Genomic DNA, 21,815 nt, shown 5'->3' on the forward strand with positions numbered 1-21,815 from the left:
GCCCTACTCCTAGACATTCTGAGAAGTAGGTCTGGCTTGCAGCAGGGGATTCTGTGATTTTAACAAGGGCTCCAGGAAATTCCAATGTGTCTGAACATTGGACTCCACTTTGAGAAACACTGATCTAGAGGTGTCGACACCCTGGCATTTTATTATCTGAAAAACCATTGTCACACGTCACTCACCTCCCCAAATTGGCGTGTAGTATTCTGCCCTAGTCTACTTGTTTTTTTTAAGGTAAAATAAATGAAACTCAATTTGTTTAAAGACTTTTATGGCATCCCATCTTAGAGCTGCCTTGGTGTGTTGAAAAACCTCACTGAAGCTGATAAAGCAATTCAGTACATCCCACCCCACACTCATACCCTTCTCCATCTTCAAGGGTTTGCAGTACTCTTAGAAAGAAAATTGTGAATCTGACCCCAGTTGATTTGAACACTTGGATGCTTTAGTGATACGCATCTTAGATTTAAAGATATCTTCCAAAGTGCCAAGGTTAAACAGGAAATTAAAATACAACCAGTGGCTGTCATTCTTTTACCAAACATAATTGGTACACCTAAAAATTTGATGCAAAGGAATTGCTTTTTTCCCATCCTCCTCTATTATTTATATAACTATACTGATACCGTTTGTTACATTAACAGCAAGGAAATGCCTCTGTGCCCTCCTGCAGTCAAGTTTCCACCTGCAGGATAAGCTGTTACTGAACCTCTGGTTGCATCTATGGGCCCAATCCCAGGAGTCTGTGCTGGATCAGGGGTTGGAGACTATGGGCCATGGGTCACATGACACCCCCCCCCCCGCCTGTTTCCATTCAGCCCACAATCTAAGAACACTTCTACATTTTTAAATGGTTGAAGGAAATCAAAAGAAGAAGAGTATTTGACATGTGAAAATTAACTTGAAATTCACATTTTATTGTCTATAGATTAAAGTTTTGTTGGAACACAGCCAAGCTCATGTGTGTCCACGGCTGTTTCCATGATTTAACGGCAGTTGAGTAGTTGTGACAAAGGCCATATGGCCCACAAAGCCTAAGTATTTACTGTCTGGTGAAATAATTTGCCAACACCTGAGTTAGATCAAGAGATTTTTGCTTTTCTGCTGAGAGTAACCATCTGGGTCAGACCCTCACAATTTACAAGTGCACTTGGGCCAAATAAGGAACCCAGTGTCCAGTTGTGGATCATGGGGCCTTCGGGGTCAGTGGCAGTTCCCCCCCACCCCAGCTCTGGAGGCCTATTTATTCATCTCTGGCCATTGTGAAACTGCTCCTATTTCAAGAAGATAATTCTGAAATGACACAAGAAGATGTTGTTTTTGCACCATATGTTAATGGCTTGTGGTGGGTCATCATTTCCAACTCTCTGAAGATTTTTAATAATTTACATTTTAATCACATGCTGCTTTCATGCTTCATGTTGCAACGGTACTGTTAAGGGTGGGTTATAAGGGTTAAGAAGTAAGGCTTGATCATATGAAAGCAGTCACCTCCTGACCTCTGGGTGGAAGTTAGCAAACATGACGAGATCATTGACGTTTCTGTCCTTCGCTTGTCTGCAGTGTTGGGAGAATGGCATCATCTTGTGCCAGAAGATTGCAGAGCAATACGAGAGTTACTATGATTACAGAAACCTGAGCAAGATGAGGGTAAGGTGCCGGGGTGCATTCTAATCGGGTTATGGAGTCCTTTTTTGATTAGCCTTCCAGTCTGGCGCTGTGAAATTATCTTTGTTAATTTCTTGCTATGTCTTCTAGAAAGCTTTTTAAGGATGCCTTTCCTCTGAAGCGTACACCTCTGTTTATACAGAGAAGTAGCGTGTGGACCTGTGTGATGCTTCTGATTAGTACACAAAAAGCGAGCCTTTGATCTAGTCTAAACACGACATCTGAAATAAAAAAATTTAACCCAAGGTTAATACTTTTACTATGTTGAGGAAAATCTCCACACTGAAGAGTTTGCCACTTGTACACAAATCTCTGTAACAGTATGCCATCCTTAGTCCCCACATCTGCACAATGAAAGAGTGGGAATGGCTAGCTGACCCACTTTTAAATATTTGGGGGCTAACTTCTAGAGCTGTCAAATCTTTGTAGGTTCGAAATGTTTTTCTTTGCCAAACTTCAACCAAGGCCTTTGTACCCCAGAGCCCATGGAGTTTCATGTTCTGTGTCCCTGAACCAAATGTTTTATGCCTTCTTTTCTTTCAGGGTCAAGCAAGTCCCTCTGGTCCATCCAAGTCCTCATTCTTTAAAACATGAACATTTTGTGTCATCTTGTAGTGCTTGAGCTCTTCAGGGTTTCTAAAACAGGGGCATCAGCTTTTATACATTAAAAAAAAATTATGATGTTGCCTTTTAATTCTGAGGTAACAAATTAAGAGACGACATCATAAACCTTTAACAGCTCAAAATCCCTTCCACCACAAGTAACTTACTCAGCCGACAGGCACTGGCCCTGTGCTCTTGGCGTAGTATTTCATGTCAGCAGATCATCGATATTTCTCCTGACGTGAAAACCAAGGAGGAAAAACCTTGTTTTAACTTCAGTCCATCGTGCTGGCTCTGGCAGGCCCTGTGGTCTTATGTGAACACGTTGCTGTGCTTCTCTTGGCTTCCCGTCCCTCCCACAGAAACGAGGTTACAGTGTTTACCCATGAGAGCCCTTGGGTGCCGTAGGCACTGAGATTTTTATAAACCCAGAGCATTACACTTCGTGCCCACTGCTCTTTTAGGTGCTGTTACTGGGGGAGGGGGAAAGTATTCAAGTGCAATATTAGTCTTTGGAAACCCTGGGGGAGATAATACGGTGAATGGGAAACCTTAAGCTTTATGTACTTGATGGTTCCAACGTTGTCAAAGACACACTGAAGCACGTTCAGCCCAGACAGCACTTTGCGCTGTGGGCCCCCTTTGGTTTGGTTTGGTTTGGGTTTACCCCTGTCCAGCCTATACAAGGTTACACCTTTCCAAATGTCCCAAATTACCCTGACCCAGGAGAACTGAATCCGCAAGTGTGTACATCTGGCACAAGAATTCTCCAGAAAGGTTTTGCCCCTGAGAGTTCATGTTAATTTTTATTGGATTACGAAGAAAATACTTCCTCGATAGACTGTGTGCATAGAAATCATTGTTTTCAGTGAGAACATGTAATAATATACTCAAGCCCTTAAAGCAGAGGTCAGGAAACCACAGCCTCTGGGCCTCGCACAATTGAGTAGTTGTAACGAGGACCACGTGGCCTGCAGGGCCTAACATGTTTATTCTGTGACCATTTGCAGAGTAAGTTTGCTGATCCCTGTCTGAAAGCACAGAAAGGGAGTCAGACCTTTTCTGCAAATGGAACTAAGATGTTCTCCTGTGTGTGGAAGAAATATCCTCTTCCATAAAGGGATGGAGCTAAAAGGTGAGAGAAAATGACTAAAACCTCTCCTCTGCTCTCCTAGATGATGGAAGCCTCTTTGTACGACAAAATTATGGACCAGCAACGTCTTGAACCAGAGTTCTTCAGAGTTGGATTTTATGGGAAAAAATTTCCATTTTTCTTACGAGTAAGTGATACACTATTTAATTTGCTTTCACATTGCCAATATAGATATCCCAATCAAGAAAACTAAGATTTTAATGGCATTTTATCCTTTTAAGACGGGCAATAACATCATGAGATTTTCTTTTGACTTTTTAGTTGGCAAACACCATACTAATTGAGAATGTCTTGGTTTGAATAATTTCCCAAGATTTTAAACAATCGTTTAAGTTTTCTCCCTAAGTTTCTAAGCTTCCCATACTTTCTGAGAAATCTTTGGTAATCATAGTTGTTTCCTTTGTATCGTTGATATTCCCTCTTCTGTTCACTCTTCAATTTCCATAGAGTTAGCGTTAGAGAAAAATGGCAGATGTCACGGGGCCTGAGAGTTGCAGACTACAGAAAACATGACAGTGTCACATCCTATGGAAACTCTATCTCCAGAACCACATGAAGAGCATTGTTGGGCCTAGCTGGTTTTGTGAAAAGATAAATGTCACCCAGCAGAGAGATCCAATTTCTCGCTAGTATAAACTATTTCTACAAAGGAAAAATTTCCAGACATTTCAGGCTACTGACTAGATAATGAAATATTTGACTCCATTCTTATCATTGTTCACATTGTGCCAAGTAGTATCTTATATATCAAACACTTATGTAAGACCTCAACATGTAACATCCTACTTCGACTGACTGGCACGAAGCATTGGATGGGAGAGGACGTGCACCTCTCCAAGCAGCTACAGAGAACTGTCTGGGATAATTTGTAACACTGAGTGATTCACTACAAACTTTAAATGCAATATACATATATTTTGGTATTTATGTTGCCCTAAGTATCTCACTTTAACTGTCAGCACATATGAATATATATAGGTTGGGGGTACTCGAAGGAGAAGAGAGAGGAGAAAGATTTGACTTCATTGTTTCTTTAATAATCATTAACTTTTCAGAATAAAGGTTTTATACTTTATATATATATACTTTACATATATGTATTAGATGTATAAACATCTAAACACCATAGGCAGAGATTCATTTATTATTACATAGAACATTCAAACAACAAATCAGTCATCATTAATTGAAATGACTGTATATTGAGCATCATGCAGACTTAAGTAAAATCTCCTTGTTGGACTAAAAGAGAGTCCACATGACGTGTGTGGTCACAATGTTGACTCCACAGTTGGACCTGCGTAAAGACAGACGAAAGCTTAATTCCAAATCACAAATAATGGCAAATTCAGAACACTTGCTGAATTTGAAAGACTGCATTTGGAAATGGACATGCTGGTCCTGGGCTGTCCTCAGCCACCCCCTGCAGAGTGCACATGGCCCGGGCCCAGGTTCTGGGGGAAGGGTGGGCATTCTAGAGCTGTGAGCAGCCTCGAGGGCTGGATACCCCACGGGAGCGTCCAGACATGACTCTGCTGCAGCAGGCCCCTTCCTCTCTCAGCTCAAGGTCATACAAAGGTTACGTTTTCTCCCATATCATTCGCAGGGCTACCTGACCCGTTATGCACAGCAGGTGCAGTGTGTAGAGACTGTATTTTTAGATGGCCCACAAAACTGTTTTAATTTCTCTTAAAAGTCAGAATTAAAAGGTGAACTTTTAGAGTTAGAAGAAAATGTCATAATACATTATAACTGCATGTTATACATTAGATTATTATTGATATATTTATTTTTATACCAAATCGGTCATACAATATGATTTTAAATATCTTTATGGAGAAAGTAGCCCATAAAAGTCATATGGTAGCCTTGATTGATCAAAATCTGAATTCAGCCGGCAAGTATATCATGCAGTACCCTGGACACCTGTCTAGCACGTGCAGTTAGAGTTAACTAGACTGTAAAGTGGTTTTTAAAATCGGAAGTAGTTTAGGAGCCATAATTATAAAGGGAATTTAACAGACTAGAAAGCTGCATCAGCTGATAAAATTAATTTTGTTGGAGAGTCAATTAGAATAAATCAATGTCTGTATCATTGTCCTTTTAGAAACAGCTTTTCTAGGTATAAATGGCATTTCCTTCAAAATGAAAGAGAAGGGTCGCCCTCTATTGGTTTCTAAAGAGCACTGCACCCTTCCAAGTCATGGCGCTAGACCTTTTCTTAGGAAATCAAATTTTAGTCTGTTCTTTGATTTAAAAACAAACCAATATCAACCTTAAAAATTTCCTTTCATCGTTTTATCGATTTCCAGCTAATGTTTAAAGCTCAAAGAAATGAATACGTTTATGTAATTGTATGATCTAAATGGTTTTACCCTCATGAAAAATAGGTTCTTTATAACAATGTTTTATGTGCATAGAATATCTCTGAATAATGATCTGTCTGAGGAGAATGACTGAGGTCAAGGGTGGGAGAGATTTACTTTTTATTGTATGTCCTGTACTCCTTGGACTTTTTTTATACCACAGGTATGTATTTCCTTTAAAAAAAAAAGATAATAAAAAAAATTAAATCTTAACAAATATGACCCAGCAATTCCACTCCTAAGTATATGTAATCAAGAGAATTAGAAGTATAGGTCCACACAAAAACATGTCCAAGCGATCATAGCAGCATTATTCACAGTTGCCAAAAAGGGGAAGCAGCCCACATGTCCATCCACTGATGACTGGGGAAACAAAATATGGTATATCTGTACAACGGAATATTCAGCAATAAGAAGGGAATGAAGTACTGATAAATGCTATCAAATGAATGAACCTTGAGAATATTACGTTAAGTAAAAGAAGCCAGTCTCAAAAGACCACATGTTCTATGATTCCATTTCTATGAAATGTCCAGAATGGGCAAATCCACAGAAACAGGAAGTATGGTAGTGGTTGCCAGGGGCTGAGGGGAGAGAGAACTAGAGAGTGATTGCCAACAGGCCTGAGTTTCTTTTTGAAGTAATGAAAATATTCTGAAATTAGGAAGTGTTGATAATTGCACAACTCTGTGAATATACTAAAAACAACTGAATTGCATACTTCAAAAGGGTGAATTATATGGTATGTGAACTGTATCTCAATAAAGCTGTGTATATTTTTAAAAAAGCATTGATAGTAAAAAAAAAAAAAAAAGCAAGATATTAGAAAATTCTTAATGCCACTGAATGACTATACACTTAGAGTAACTCCCCTGATCTGACAAACTGTTGTGGCCTATAAGCATTGCTTTAAAGCTGTTTCAGTTTTTTGAGTATTCAGATATTTATTTTGGGACTTCTGTCATATGCAGGGAGGTATATATTGTCTTATCAATCAAATTTATTATCTTTGGAGTAAAATTAAACAAGTAATACAGCATCAGAAGGTATGACTTCTATCAAGAAAGTGTTAAATACAGGATTGTTTCAGGGTCCTGATTTCTCGGGAGTCTGTCATAGCTTGTTTTTTTTCAGAGGATCATGACTGGTTTAGAGGTTGTAGGGGAACCAGGGCAAGGTTCTCAGAGCCCAGTCCTGCTGCCGTTTCCCCTGCTTGCCTGCAGCTGCTGCTTCTTGGCTGCAACCCTGCCCTTGGGAGGTTTCTGACTTCCTCACTTTGGCCCAGAGTTCTTCCTCGGGGTGTTTTACTCAATCACAGAAACCTCACAGAGCTGAGACCCTTTGGCCTGAACTCCCAGACCCTGAACCACTCTCTTTTAAAGATCTTCGGACCACGTTATCCCACAGCCTTTCTCAGCCTTGGTCGCTCCTAGGAGTTTTTCCAGGACATACCAGGCCATGCTCAGAACTGAGCTGTGGACTCAGACCTGAGCTTGAATCCAGTCACAAGGACAAAGTACGTAATGATCTTGATCCTCAGGTCCCAGTTATAAAATGAGGGAGCAAGAGACAACCTCTCAAATGTATTTGGGTTAAATGAGGTCTGTGCAGAGTGCCAGTCAATGACCGTGCTCAGCAGTTGTGATTTCATTATCATTCAACTGTCAGAAGAAGTTTCTTCATATCTAACCCGATCATTAAGGTACTTTTTAGACACATGCCCATCATTTCCAGCTCTGTAGCCTCCACCAAGGATGACCTTCATCATTTTTACCTGAATGAGAGAGAGGCCTGACCCACAGAATGTTTTGACATTTTATAAAAGCAAAACAAAAAGCAGACAAAAATTTGTCCAACATTTAGCAAGGCCTTAAACGTCCTAAATTTTAGCTTTGGCCGGTGAGCAGAATTCCTGGCTACAGGAGGCTGAGCTGAGTTGCTGACGGCGGGGAAGCGCCCTGTGCCAGCCCCGCTGAGAGCTGGGTGCAGGTGGGCTCACTCTTCCTTTCCAGGGAAGGACCTAGGAGTGAGGTGCCAAGGCTGATCTCTGTGGCCTGTATAGGGAGAATGCAATAAGATGTATTTTTAGAGACTGCTTTTACTTTCTTTTCTTCCAGATTGAGAATTTATCCATTCAACTTTGATACCCAGTTTATAAAAATCACTGGTAACACATGTGTTCACAAGCCTTTACAGGGAACCTAATGGCTTTGTTTTGTCCTTCAGTGCTCTGAGAACCAGAGCCTCCTTTGCACCTCATGTGGGCGAACCCGGAAGAGTGAGGCGGGCTACTGGGACTCATTAAAACAGTAGAGATTTTAGAAATTCTTTTTATTTTATTTTATTTTATTTTTTATTGAAGTGTAGTTGATTTACAATGTTAGTTTCAGGTGTGCAGCAAAGTGATTCAGTTCTACATATACATACAAATTTTTTTGTCAGATTCTTTTCCATTACAGATACACATTACTATATATAAAATGAACAATAAGGATCTACCCTATAGCATAGTTCATATTCAATTTCTTGTAATAACTCTTTTTTTTCATTGAAGTATAGTTGATTTACAGTGTTGTATAAATTTCTGGTGTACAGCATAGTAATTTAGTTATGCATATATTCTTTTTCATTGTTAGTTATTACATGATGTTGAATATAGTTCCCTGTGCTATACAGTAAGACCTTGTTGTTTATCTGTTTTATATATATATAGTTTGTATCTGATAATCCTAAACTCCTAATTTATACCCCCCACCCTCTCCCCTTTGGTAACCATCTTTGTTTTCTGTCTGAGTCTATTTCTCTTTTGTAAATAAGTTTGTGTCTTTTTTTAGATTCCATACATAAATGATATTATATGATATTTAAGAGTGAAGCTCATGATCTTTACCCTACATTTTTAATATGTGGGCAGATTTTTTACACAGTTCTAGTGTCTCTCTTTGGCTGTAGTCTGTTGGTGTTGGGCATAGTGCTTAGTTGCTACCAGCGTCAATTTTCAGCTTCTCTCTGTAATTAATGCACTCAATTATATGGTCCTAATATTTTTTTCCAATTTCACCTCCAGAATAAGGAGTTTGTGTGTCGAGGGCACGACTACGAGAGGCTGGAGGCCTTCCAGCAGAGAATGCTAAACGAGTTCCCCCACGCCATCGCCATGCAGCACGCCAACCAGCCCGACGAGACCATCTTCCAGGCGGAAGCGCAGTGTATCCACACCTAGAAGGGCTGGAGTCCAGTTCCATCCAACTGGCCTTTAGCTCAGGGCATTTTCATGCAGGTGGTTCAGCCACTGGCCTCCTTTCAAGAGCCCTGTTCTCACTCTCCCTCATTCTCATCGTGTTAATTTTACCTTAGCTCCTTCCAAACAGAATTATGCTAGTTATTAACATGATGTCAGTTGAAAAGAAACCCCTTAAGGATTCTGTTAAAGAATTTTTTTCCCTTTTATTTAAAACTTTTATGTCTCTCTGCTTTTAAAGCTCCTTTTTAGTGATTTCCCATAGAATAATTTTCTTCCTTTGACATACGCTGTAGAAACTACTTCAGTTCAAGGAAATGACAGCATTATGTTTACTGGCACATTATCATTTACCTCCTTTCTTCTTTAATATTTTTAGTCAGGATAGAAGAGAGAGAGAGGTGCCTCAGTGTCTTTCAGGGATTCTTAGCCGTGGCATCTTGGACAGCCGTTAATAATTGCTGTGTAATTGGCTCTCCCAATGTCTAAACATGAACAACTTGACTGAAATTACACAGGCATTCGAGACAAAGGGAACTCACCCCAGCCCTGCTTTCTCAATCCCTCTGTCTCTTCCTGAATCTGATGGTCTTAAAGAAGACTAGAAATGCCCAGTGAAAATTATGGATGCCATTTCACAGTAGAAACTTAAAACGTAAAAAAACTTGCAAACAGAAGCAAGAAATTACATAAGGCAAAAGACTTTGCTATCCTTCTTCGAATGAGAAAAGAAAAAGGTAACTATACAAGTAAAACTGATACCCCTTTAATGTAATTTTTTAAAACAGCAACTATAACTAAACACTCTGCTTATCAGTACAAGACTGAGGAGAGTGGATACCACACATGTCGAAAGGCTGGAGACAAGGGGCTTATCAGTTACTGACAGTGCTGGTTACTGTCTTTGGTTGCATGAGTATCTTCATATTATTTTACAAACAAACAAATACATTTAAAAAGGCCCATGCAGGGACTAAAGATAACAGTGTCTCAAGAAAAAGCATTAAAATTAATACAGTTCTGGAATACCCAAGGTTCAAGCCATTCCCACCCATCCCCACCAAAAAAAAAAAAAAAAATCAATGATAAATAAATTCACACTTCATAGAAGTTTCAAACTGATACTTTGTCAGAATCACCTACATAAAACTACTTCAAGACCATAGTTTGAGAAGTGGTTTGCTATGAACCAAGTTCTTGGTACCTTGTTAGCAGTTTTTAAAATGACTTTGCCCCAGATAGAAACACCAGATGGTTACCCACCCTCTTCTCTGCCACAGCTCAGCCTAAGCCAGACTTCCATGGAGTTTGCCCAGTCAGGTTCCCTCCTTGACTCTTTAATCCTAGATTTGCAGATATATGCCGTGACTCCCATTCCGGAGAGCCAGGAGGTCCTGCAGAGAGAGGGTGTTCCGGACAACATCAAAAGTTTCTACAAAGTGAACCACATCTGGAAATTCCGCTACGACAGACCATTTCACAAAGGCACAAAAGACAAAGAGAATGAATTCAAGGTAATGGGCAGTTCTTAGGATACACAGTTTCCTTAGACTGTAAGCTCCATGGGGCCAGACACTTGATAAATGTTTACTCAGAATAGAGTCAAGTGACAGAACCAGAAGGGACCAGAAATCATTTAGTCTAGTTGTTTTCAAACTGTTCTGTGTATGCAGGTGTCATGAGGTGCTTTGTAACCAAGCAGAGTTCTCAGCCCAGGAATGCTGACTCAGTGGGTCTTAGAAGAAGCCCTGCATTTTATGACACAGCTAATGCCAGTGGTCTGGTCGTCAGTCCAGTTTTTGAGATCTCATGGTGCAGCTCAGTCCTCTCTTTCATTCATGTTGAACCAGCTGTGGGAACCTGAGGATATTTATTCTCAGAGACTGGAGACTGCCGTGATTAAAGGGCATTAATGAACAGGGGATTCTGGGACAGAACAGCTGGGTAGACACTGGCACGGTGGGAAAGTTCTGTTCTGTCTTTTGCCACATTTTCTGGTTAGAATGTTGTGTAATTAGAACTTCTGAGAGGACCCAGAGTAAAAGCGAACATAGACTCTGTGTGTGTGTTGAGTTCATCATCCTCAGTAATTAGAGTGTGCCTTGCTAATTCTCTCTCACCCAGAAAGGAAAAGGTTTCTCACAGGGGCCAGATGTTTCCACAGGCAAATTATAATCTGTTCTTTTCTTGATAACAGTGACAAGTGAGACCAGTAGAGCCCCAGTTAGTCAGTATTCTCCCCCTAAATAATGTAAAACAAACGCATGGTTGTGGGTGAACTGGCTTAGGTTAGCTTCTTTCATCACGGATAGTCTCTCTGGAAGCTGGGAAACGTCGTCCTAACACTGTCAGTAGTTTGATTGTGTGATGTGAACTCACCTTGCCACCCCTCCATAAGCATCAGTTCCCAGCGCTCCCAGCAGTGAGTCCAGGAATTACTCATAGCCAAGTGATCAGAAGGGGAGGCAGTGATAGTTTCGCAGTGTTGTGGTGGGACTGAGCAAAGCACAGTCCTCTGGGAAGGAGTTGTGATGTGACGGGTTAAGTATGGAGGCCAGGAGACCGTTGGAAGACAGCACTGAGATGTTACTGACAAGATCCACGATCGTTTTCTAACCCGTTGTGACACTTATGTTTTTCTTTTTTGCCTTCCAAAGCCAATTAAAGATCATTAGTTTATGATAGAGTTTTCATTGCAATTGTTTCTGGTGAATAAAAAGTCAAAGATCCACCAGAGTCAGGCAGGTGACTTGCCCAGAGTCACATTCTGATGACCCCAGACGCTGTGCCAGAACCTGCTCCCTCTGACACCTCCATTGCTTTCGCTGCTGCACCATGTGTCCTCTTGGCCATCACTTTAAATATTTATCAATGGTGTGGCAATTCCCGTAAATATAAATCTGGCTCTTTATTCCTCTGCTCAGAGCCCTCAGCACCTGGCTTCAAACTGCCCTTCCAGAAGCCTCGTCTCCACCACAGCCCACTCACCCACCCCCATCCGCTCCAGCATTACCAGACTTTTCCCTTCATCTCTTGCCCTTTCATCAGCCTCTCGCGGCTCCGCGCCGGCTGCTGCCTGCGCTGCTTCCCCCGCTCAACGCCTGGCAAACTCCTACTCACTCTTCAAAATTCCGCTCACATGTCACCTCCTCTGAGAAGCGCCGTCCTCCTCCCACAGGGATAGCGTGCCTGCCTGCTTTCTCCTCTGTTTTCCCTCAGCACCTGGAGCATTCCTGCCTCTGCTCACCTCCCTGACACCAGCAGAACACGTGGGGCTTCTACCCCAGGGCCTCTGTTCTGTTCACCTCAGTATAGCTTGGCTGGTGCAAAGAAATCCATTTGTTGTTGTTGAATTGGTGGCACTCTTAGGAATTCTGTAAAGTGTATTATCCACGTGGGGCTACACTGGGTATAAATAAGAGACATGAGGCAGAGGTGCAGAAGCCCAGTTGACAAAAGAGAAACTTGTCATCCACCACAGCTCTTCTGAAAGGGGGTGCTCATGTCATGGGGTTGCTCATCCTGGCCAGAGGGAGCCCCAGCTCCTAAGTACAGCTCCTCCTGGGTTACAGCAGTGCAGATCCACACAAGAGAGTGTGGCACAGTGGCTGAGGCAATGGAGAAGTCGGAAGTTCTGGGGCAGGGGTTCTAGGGCCAGCTCTGCAGAGGATGAGAACGTGGCTTTGAGCAGGTCACAGTGCCTCTTGGAGGCTAAGTGTTGTCATCTTTAGAATAGGAAGGTCAGGCTGTGTGATTCCAAAAACTCTTTCCTCCTTGAGGATTCTGTTACTCTAATCCCTTGTGGACTGGCTGACACTAGTACCCCTTCCAGACAAAAATAGCTAGACCCCTTGAGGAGTGGAGAAGGTTTAAATTAGAAATTCAGAGAAACAGTAAAGAAAATAAGGCAATGGCCTGTTTCTGTATTTTTAAGCTTGCTACCTGGACTAGACCATTTATTCTACACAGAAAAAAGTTCCAGGTGATATACAGTAGAATTAACATAAGCTTCAGCATGTCTTACGGTGATAGCTTCCTGAGTGCAAAGGAATTGCCGAGGTGCTGGAAGGGATACTCAAGACAAGCTGACAGAAAACGAAAGCTTGATCACATGGAATGGCAAACGTTAGTCATAGCTCAGTAACTAGGAGGAAGGGTAACTTGGGGACTTAATTTGTTTTGTAATTCGCAGAGTCTCTGGGTGGAGAGAACATCGTTATACCTGGTGCAGAGTTTACCTGGAATTTCCCGCTGGTTTGAGGTGGAGAAGCGTGAAGTGGTAAGGATGCGAGCTTATTCTGAAGTCCTTTCTTGTCACAGCTGCTCACCTGTGGTCAGGCCATGTATTCGTTGCTTCTGCTTTGGACTCGAAGTCCCTGGAAGCACTCATAAGTAAGTTAGTGCATGTTTGTGATACTGGCTGTTAGGACCAAAGCTGGAAGGGGAACGTTATTGTGGACCCAGCTCAGCCGGCCAGAAGGAGTCCTCAAAAATAGCTCTGATGGCGCCTGTACATGACTCTGGCCCTTGAGTTAGAAGAACTGGAATTCCAGCTCTCCTAACTACTCTCCCTCTGTGACCTTCACTGCTTAGCCCGTGCCAGGCCCGTGGGAGACTTACCCACGTTATCTTATTTCATCAACATATCAGAGCTACAAGGTATGTGTTTTTATCCCCATTTTCACAAGTTTTGACAAGAGGTTAAAAGCCTTTGCCAGAGGTCCCATAGCAAGATACTGAAAAAAAGGAGAGACTGTAACCCAGAGTTTTCTGACTCTGTTGCCAGTTATGTGCATCCCTCCCAACCTTACAGGAGCACTTCCTTCCCAAATTATCTTCCACCAGTGGCTTGTCCTCCCTGAAATCTCTCCAAGCACTGACACCACCCTGAGCTTACCCTGTTCTATCACACTACGGATGTAATGGCATTTTCATTTGACAGGGCCAAAAAAATGCAAACAGCTCCCTTAACAAATGGAACTCAGTTCAGCAGACCCCATCAGTGTGGTTGCATTCTTGTCAGGTCTGAATCAAAGGTCCACAAAGCCCATGGCTTCCGTGGAAGAGGAGAGGCCGCTGAAAGCTGTGTTCAGAAAGTCTTATTGTTTTGCTTCCTGCTGAATGGCATGGGCCCAGCCCACAGAAATGTTCTTAGTCATCCATGCTGCACTGATGATTCAGAGAGCCTTCTCAGCTGCTTACTACCCAGAGTGGTAAATTCTGTGAAGTCTCACCAACGTTCCTAACTTTGGAAATCATACACACAGACACACACACACACACACACACACACACCCCGATAATAAAAAGTAGCATGCTGCTAATGATTAAAGGGGCATTACTAAACACAACCTTTCAAACGTAGGCTGCCTCCCTTATTAGAATATGCAGTCTTATATTCTATCAAACAGAACAAGTCAAACTGGGCTGTTTTGTTCCCTAAACACAGCCCACTTCTGACAGCCTCCTGTCTTTCTCTTGTTCCCACTGCGTGGCATGTTCCCCACCTTCTATTAAAGTTGTTGGTTTACTGCTTTAATTCCTACTGCAGAAGGTCCTGAAGATCAGGGCACATAGTAGGTACTTAATACATACATGCCACACTGAATTGAAATTCCTTGTGCACCAGGCCAAAACCTAGAAGATTCTGAATACCAAAAGAGTTTTTCATATGTTTGGTACCAAAAGAGTTTTTCATATGTTTGGCTCCAAAATTCAGTTGGCAATAAACCTAACCTGATCTTACCTAGGACCTATTTATGATCTGTATCTCACTTATATGACTATTTATATGCTGTACTACAGAAATATTAATGCATTTGATTAAAGGGAACTTCCCCGGACCCTGCTTGAGGATTACCTAATATATGTGCCCTATATTACCTTTCTAAAATCTGAAAAATTCTGAATTCTGAGACATCTGGCACCAAAGATTTCAGATGAGCTTGTGGGCTTGGTCCTCTGAGTTGTCACCCAGAATGTATTATCCTGTTCTTTCAAAGATGATAATGCCTTTGAACTACTGCTTCCTCAGGAGTTGTTTTTACTGTTTTCAAAACAATATTTTTTTTGATTAAAAATAAGCTTATTTAAAAACTTTTAAACAAGATGAAAAAGCTGTTAAAAGAATGTATAAATAATACTTTTTAAAACTCCAGCTAAAGATAATGCCAGTATTACCACACCCCACATCATAACTATCAGAAAAGTGTGCAGCTCTGCTTTCAGAATTGCCCAGAATCCAGCCACTCGTCACCTCCATGCTGATAGCGCCATCTAGTGCCTGATTTCTGCAGTAGTCACCTAAGGGGTCACCTGCTTCTGCCTTTCTGCCCTCCCCCTGCTGCCTTCTGTACACAGCCGCCAGTGTCCTTTTCAAACTAAAGTTATATCGTATAAAAATAGAGAAAAGATATAATGAACCTGGTTTACCCATCATTTTACTTCAGCAACTATCCAAAAGGCCAATTTTGTTTCCTCTACACCTCTCTGCATTCCCTTTCCCACTGGTTTATTTTGAAGTAAATCTCAGACATCATATTTCATCTGTGTAAGATTTTAGTCTGTATGTTAACAGAAAACATAACCTCGATACCATTATTGCATCTAAAAATTTTAACAGTGATTTCTTGATCACAAAATATCCAGTCCACTCACACTTCTCTGAGTCTTTATTTTATAGGTTTTCATTTGGTTTTGCATTTCTTGTTTGAATCTGGACCCAAGCAAGGGCCATACAATGCAATTGGTTGAAATACCTCCTAGACCCCATTTGATCTGTAAGGTCCCCCCGAATTACCTTTTTTTTTCTTGCAGTTTTTTTTTGTTAAAGAAACTAGGTTGTCTACCCTGAAGTGTTCCCTTAAGTCTGAATTTTGCAGACTGCGAATCAGTGGGATCATTTAGCGTGTTTCTTTGTTCCTTTTTTTTTTTTATATTGGTGGTTAGATCTAGAAGCTTGATAAGATGTTGTTATTTTATTTTTTATTATTTTTTGCATGAATACTTGATAGGTGGTGTTATATGCTCTGGTTGGCAGCCAGTGATGATCATTGCTCCTATCCAGCCTGTTAGGGGTTACAAATGGTGATATTTTATCATTCTTTCTTTATTGATTGGAATACTTCTCTAAAGAGAAACATCCCCTCATCAACTATCTGATTACCCTGAGGTCTAGGAAAGAAGGATAATGCTCTGTTTCTTTCCTTTATTTTCTAGTTTTCAAAATAATTTGGCTCCCTAACAACATCCTTTGAAAGTGATTGGAGAGGTTTTTGTTGGGTTGGTTTTGTTTTTAGTACCAATAGTAACTCATGGATTTAAATGTATTTGGTTTGTTTCAATCCACTGCAGTTATTATTCTTCCTAATTTTCAGTTGTTCCGTTTTGCCCATTGGGAGTCTCTTCAGATTGGGTCCTCAGTCTTTTTGGCAGTTTCCAAGCTGTCTTTGGCACTGAGCTAACACATAGGACCGGTTGTCAAATCAGGCATAGGAGTCAGCATCGAGCTTTACTAATAATTTTAAGGCAATCAAGAGGCTCCAATGAAGCAGGGAGACAGCTGAGACCTCAAGCCTTGTCTTCCAGGTCCTTCTTCCCCTAATCAATAGTAATAATCTGGTCTAATAGTTGGAGTCTCTAAATAAAGCTCACAGAGTTCCTCATACAGGGGGCACATTTGAAGTATGAAATATACTGTGACACATTCCATTTTGTTCCCCAGGGAGTTGTCAGACTTCTCAGGGACCTTCTCCAGGGAAGCATGCCTTATGGACTCTGGGTTTATTTAGTATAAGCAGTCCTTTAGCCAGAGACCTCCTGCTAAGAGCATTCCATAGATACCATCTCTTCCCCCTAGCAGTTGGTCTGTCTAATTTAATTTGAAGTTTCGATTAACAAGGAGATAAGATGAGGTCACCTGCTTTCTCTTCTGTTCCCCAAGGACATCCCTCCAGTAAAGAGACTGAGTGGACCACAAGCCAGCTGCTTTAAGGCCTTCCTCGCTTTCTGGTATGACTAGGTAGACCAGGGTCACCTGTGCAATCCTGCCCCAGACCAGAAAGCAACCATTTCCCCAATGACTCCAATTCTGTTTAGTCGTAAACAGTATTTAAAGATCACAGTCTGGGACCAAAGGAAAATAATTCCTTGATGAACATCTTTACACATCATTCTTTGCACACTTCTTTGACCATGTCTTTAGAATAAGAAGTGAATTGAGCTCTCAGAGGGTCCACAGTGCAACCTTTGATTCATGGATCAGCAGTGGTGTGTGTCAGTTTCTGCCGTGTCTGGAGGAGGTAACTGTCCTTAGGAATAGCCACTTCCCCAGCATCCCCTCCAACACTGGGTGTTGTATATTATTTTAATCCTTCCAAATACTAGCTCAAAAATGATTATAGTAGGGTTTTTTGGCATTTGTTGAAGATGATATGTTTTTATATATTTATTTACTCGTGTGTGCGTGTGTGAATGTACTGATTCCTATTCTTTGTCTAGTTTTCTTCAGTATTTGAGATATATTGATAATTCATCTGGAAAAAAACCTTGGAAGTATATTCCCAAGCTGTTATTTGTCTTTTGCCTGTGTTTATTGTATTTTATTTGATTTACTTTTTAAAATTTTCTTCATATTAATAGCATTTGAATTTTAAAGGTATGACTTTCTTTTTTTATAATTATAGTCAAAAATACACAAAAGTTACCATCTTTACATTTTAAAATGGTTTAGGACAGTATTATTAACTATATGCACGTTGCTGTGTAATATCCATTAACTAATAATTTCCCTTCCTCCCTCCCCCAGAGCCTGGCAACCACTGTTCTGCTTTCTGTTTCTAAGATGTTTTGTTCACTTTTTAACTTTCAGTTCATCAGAGCTCTCAGACTTCTTCTTTATGATTTAGCTTTTGTGATCATAAAACAAAAGTTTAATGTCCTAAATAATTGGAAAATAAAAACCTGTTTACCACCATTCAGGTAAAGAAACAGAACATTGCCAGTAGTATCTTGTGGGCCTCCTGTGCATCCTTTCCCAATTACGACTCCCTTATCCTAACTTTTATGGTATCCATTCCTGTGCTTCGTTTATTACCTTCAGATGCCTCCTTAAACAAGTCAGTATAGTTTTGCCTGGGTTTGAACTTTATACAGGCATACCTCAGGGATGTTGTGGGTTCAGTTCCAGACCACCACAATAAAGCAAGTCCCACAGATCTGTTAGTTCCCCAGTGCATATAAAAGTGATGTTGACATGATACTATAGTATATTGTGTGTAGTAGCATTATGTCTAAAAAACAGTGTAGATACCTTAATTACTTTATTGCTTAAAAAATGCCAAAACAATGACGAGTAACATCGAGGATCACCGATCACAGATCATCATAACAAATATAATAATGAAAAAGTTTGAAATATTGCAAAATTTGCCAAAATGTGACACAGAGATATGATGTGAGCAAATGCTGTTTCAAAAACGGCACTAATGGACTTAGTGGAGGGTTGTGACAAACCTTCAATTTGTAAAAAGCACAGTATCTGTGAAGCACAGTAAAGCAAAGCACAACAAAATGAGGCATGCCCATATAACCATGTCATACTGTGTGTATTCTACTATAACTCGCATCTGTTGTATTAGTCCATGTTCTCATACATAACTTGTTTGTTTTCATTGCTGTATAATAGTCCACTGTATCCACATACTACAGTATGCTTATGCATTCTACTGTTGATGGACATGGATTTTGGAGATGATGATGAACATTTCTGTACATGTTTTCTGATGCACATATATGCACATCTCCTTCTCTACTTTTCCTCAAATAGATGTCGAGGAGTAGACTTGCTGGATTATAAAATATAATAAATAATGCCAAACTGTTTTCCAAAGTGATTGAACCAATTTGAACTTCTAGCAGCAGGAACTGAGAGCTTCACTTGCTCACATTCTCACTCTCATTTGCTATCGTCATACTTGTTTTTGCCATTCTGGTGAGTGCTTGATAGTAGGTCATGGTGGTATTGCTTTCCACTTCTTTGATCACAAATGAAGTTCAACCCCTTTTCCTATGTTGACTGGTCATTTGGGTTTCTTCCTTTGTAGAGTGCCTGAGTCTTTTGTTCATTTTTAATTGGGTTGATTGCCTTTTTCTTTATGGTTTGTTAGAGTTCTTTATTCTCTCTATGTCCAGAATAAAGAGAACTCTATTGACTACGCTGGGACATCGGCTGTTTGATGGTTTTACATATTACAAATATCTTCTACTTCTGGCTTATCTTTCCATCCCTTTTATAGTGTTTTTTGATGAATGTACATTCTGAATTTTGACATAGATTATTCTAGTACTTTTCAGTGTTGGTTTAAGATAATCTAAGTCACCTTGAAAAACTCTTAATTTGTTTCCTTAACTGAAAGAACCAATATTTAAATGTGCTTATTGTAAGCTTGAATTCCTGGACAGCTGAGAGCTTGGCAGACCTTCTCTTCAAAGAGAATGTCAATGACACTGACAGTCACAGTGCTGTACATATGAAGAGCGCTTTCCTCATTTTCACGATTAGGTCTCTCATACGACCCAGAATTTTTAAGTCATTATTATTCTCTTTGGCTCTCCTTCATCAAATAGACCCTGTGGCATATATGATTATCTTATTTTCTGTAACTCCCAACTGTGTGCCATCCTGTGCCACCTTATGGTACTGTTCTGTATGCATCTGGGGTCCATATGGGCGTATGACCCATCTTCCCAACTGGGCTGAAATCTCCTTGATATCAGAGGATCTGTAAATGCATCTTTGCATCTCCTGGGTACTCTGCATTAAGCAAGCATCTAGAAAGGTGCTAATAATATGCAGGGCCCCTGAATACTTAGCCCTTCAAAAGAGAAGAAAAACAAGTTTTAAAAGACCTAAAATGCTTGAATTTTCTCTCAGGGATTAAATTGATTGTTGCAGGGTGAGTATATAATTGATGGTTGCTGATTCCACATTTCAACCAATAAATATAATCACCTTCTCTTTCCAGACCTCTCTAATGAACAGCTAATTTGTCTTCCACATCCTTGTCTATTCTGTTGGATGGCCCCTGGTGGAAACAGTGATGGGAGCCAAGGAGGAGCACAGATAATTCGGAACATGGATAATCTACTTTGTCTTTCCTCTTGAATGTCACACAATCCATTATATATTTATGCTCATTTGTTCTCAGGTAGAAATGAGTCCTCTGGAAAATGCAATTGAAGTATTGGAAAATAAGAATCAGCAGCTGAAGACTCTGATTAGTCAGTGTCAGACAAGACAGATGCAGAATATTAATCCCCTGACCATGTGCCTGAATGGAGTTATAGATGCTGCGGTTAATGGTGGAGTTTCCAGGTATCAAGAGGTGAGGATTAGGTATTATTGTCTGCAAGTTTTCAGATGTGATTTCTTAAGGTTTCAGAAATCCTTTTTCAGAATATGCACACATACTGGCCTGTTAACATAGCACTACAATGAACACAAACAGATTTCTTTGTTAAATAGAGCAAACATACAGTCATTTGTGATGCACACTTACTCCATTTCCCAATGTGATATTTTGAGGATAACAGTGTGTGTGTGTCTGTCTGTCTGTCTTCTTGGATGAATAAAAGTAGTGAGGGTTTCAGGATTGTTTAATAAATGTCTACCTAAAACATTTCCCTGAGCAAAGAGGTGCACAGACATTGAAAAATCTGATCTTGTTTGGAAGATTCTTTAAGTGGACTTTCATCTGCTGCCTTAGTTTTAAACAGAAGGGCACCTTAGCTTGGACAGTGAGGCCACCATCTTGATCATTCTGAATCTTAAAACTATTTTAGGATGTAATGGGATAAAGCTTATTGAATTGGATTTGCTATTTGTTTGTTTTACAAAAGATACAAGGATTATATACAATCCCTGTTTCCCCTTTAACAACTGTTTCCTTATATTCCCATCTGACCAGCTGACCCCACTCTGAATCACTCCATCTGCCTTCAAAAGTGGTATATACTGGTGTCATTTCTTTAAGGATGTCTTCAAAAACAACTGTGTCTTTTACTTCCTTTGTATCTCTCCTGAAGTAAACCAACTCTCCCTTCTCTTATTAGGCATTCTTTGTCAAAGAATATATCTTAAGTCACCCTGAAGATGGAGAGAAGATTGCCCGGTTAAGAGAGCTGATGCTTGAGCAGGTAAGAGGGGCAGAAATCCATCACCTTCTCCCTCTTTGGGGTAGATACGTGCTTGCTTACCCAGAGTCCCGTCTACCTGGTTTTCTACATCGCTGATCTATCTGAAGCTAGCAGTCAGGGGTTACAGATTCACTTGTAACGTATCCCAATTTGCTAATTTCTACTGTCTCTTTCCACTTTGATGCAAAAAGAAACAAACAAACAAACCCAAAAAAATGGTAAGTAGACTATGGCAGCCCCTTGTAACAAACAGCTGCATGCAGTCTTTTTGAACGTGCTTTGAATGCTCTCTCCCCAAAGACTTGATGCCAACTTTTCACTCAAGATTTCGGAATCAAGTAAGTTCTGGCCAACTCAAAATGAATGAATGAGCAAATGAATGAGTGAGATTCTTGCCTAAATGTTATAATGAGGAAGTGGGCAATCAAAAAATACCCTTTGTTTTAAAACAGTATTACGTTGTGCAGACTTAAGCCTATAGACTAATATGATATGTACCGAACTAGATCCAACCTCATCCTTTTCTCCACCAAAGAAGCATAGTTTATTTTTGCGTATTTGGTTCCATCAAGTACAAAGAACCAGA

General features: G+C 40.5%; 1 protein-coding gene across 3 annotated transcripts in view; it reads left to right on the plus strand.

Annotated features, from left to right (window-relative positions):
* Positions 1 to 21,815, plus strand: part of DOCK4 (dedicator of cytokinesis 4) — a 405,529-nt gene that overhangs the window by 366,513 nt on the left and 17,201 nt on the right. For all 3 annotated transcript variants that reach the window (XM_032483672.1, XM_032483671.1, XM_032483673.1), the window contains exons 37-43: positions 1,567 to 1,653; positions 3,450 to 3,554; positions 8,861 to 9,002; positions 10,382 to 10,548; positions 13,227 to 13,313; positions 20,242 to 20,418; positions 21,146 to 21,229. In XM_032483672.1, coding sequence (XP_032339563.1) covers positions 1,567 to 1,653; positions 3,450 to 3,554; positions 8,861 to 9,002; positions 10,382 to 10,548; positions 13,227 to 13,313; positions 20,242 to 20,418; positions 21,146 to 21,229 — 849 coding nt within the window. The remainder of the gene's footprint in view (positions 1 to 1,566; positions 1,654 to 3,449; positions 3,555 to 8,860; positions 9,003 to 10,381; positions 10,549 to 13,226; positions 13,314 to 20,241; positions 20,419 to 21,145; positions 21,230 to 21,815) is intronic.

Source organism: Camelus ferus, chromosome 7 (genome assembly GCF_009834535.1).
Source record: "Camelus ferus isolate YT-003-E chromosome 7, BCGSAC_Cfer_1.0, whole genome shotgun sequence".
NCBI classification, from domain to species: Eukaryota; Metazoa; Chordata; class Mammalia; order Artiodactyla; family Camelidae; genus Camelus; species Camelus ferus.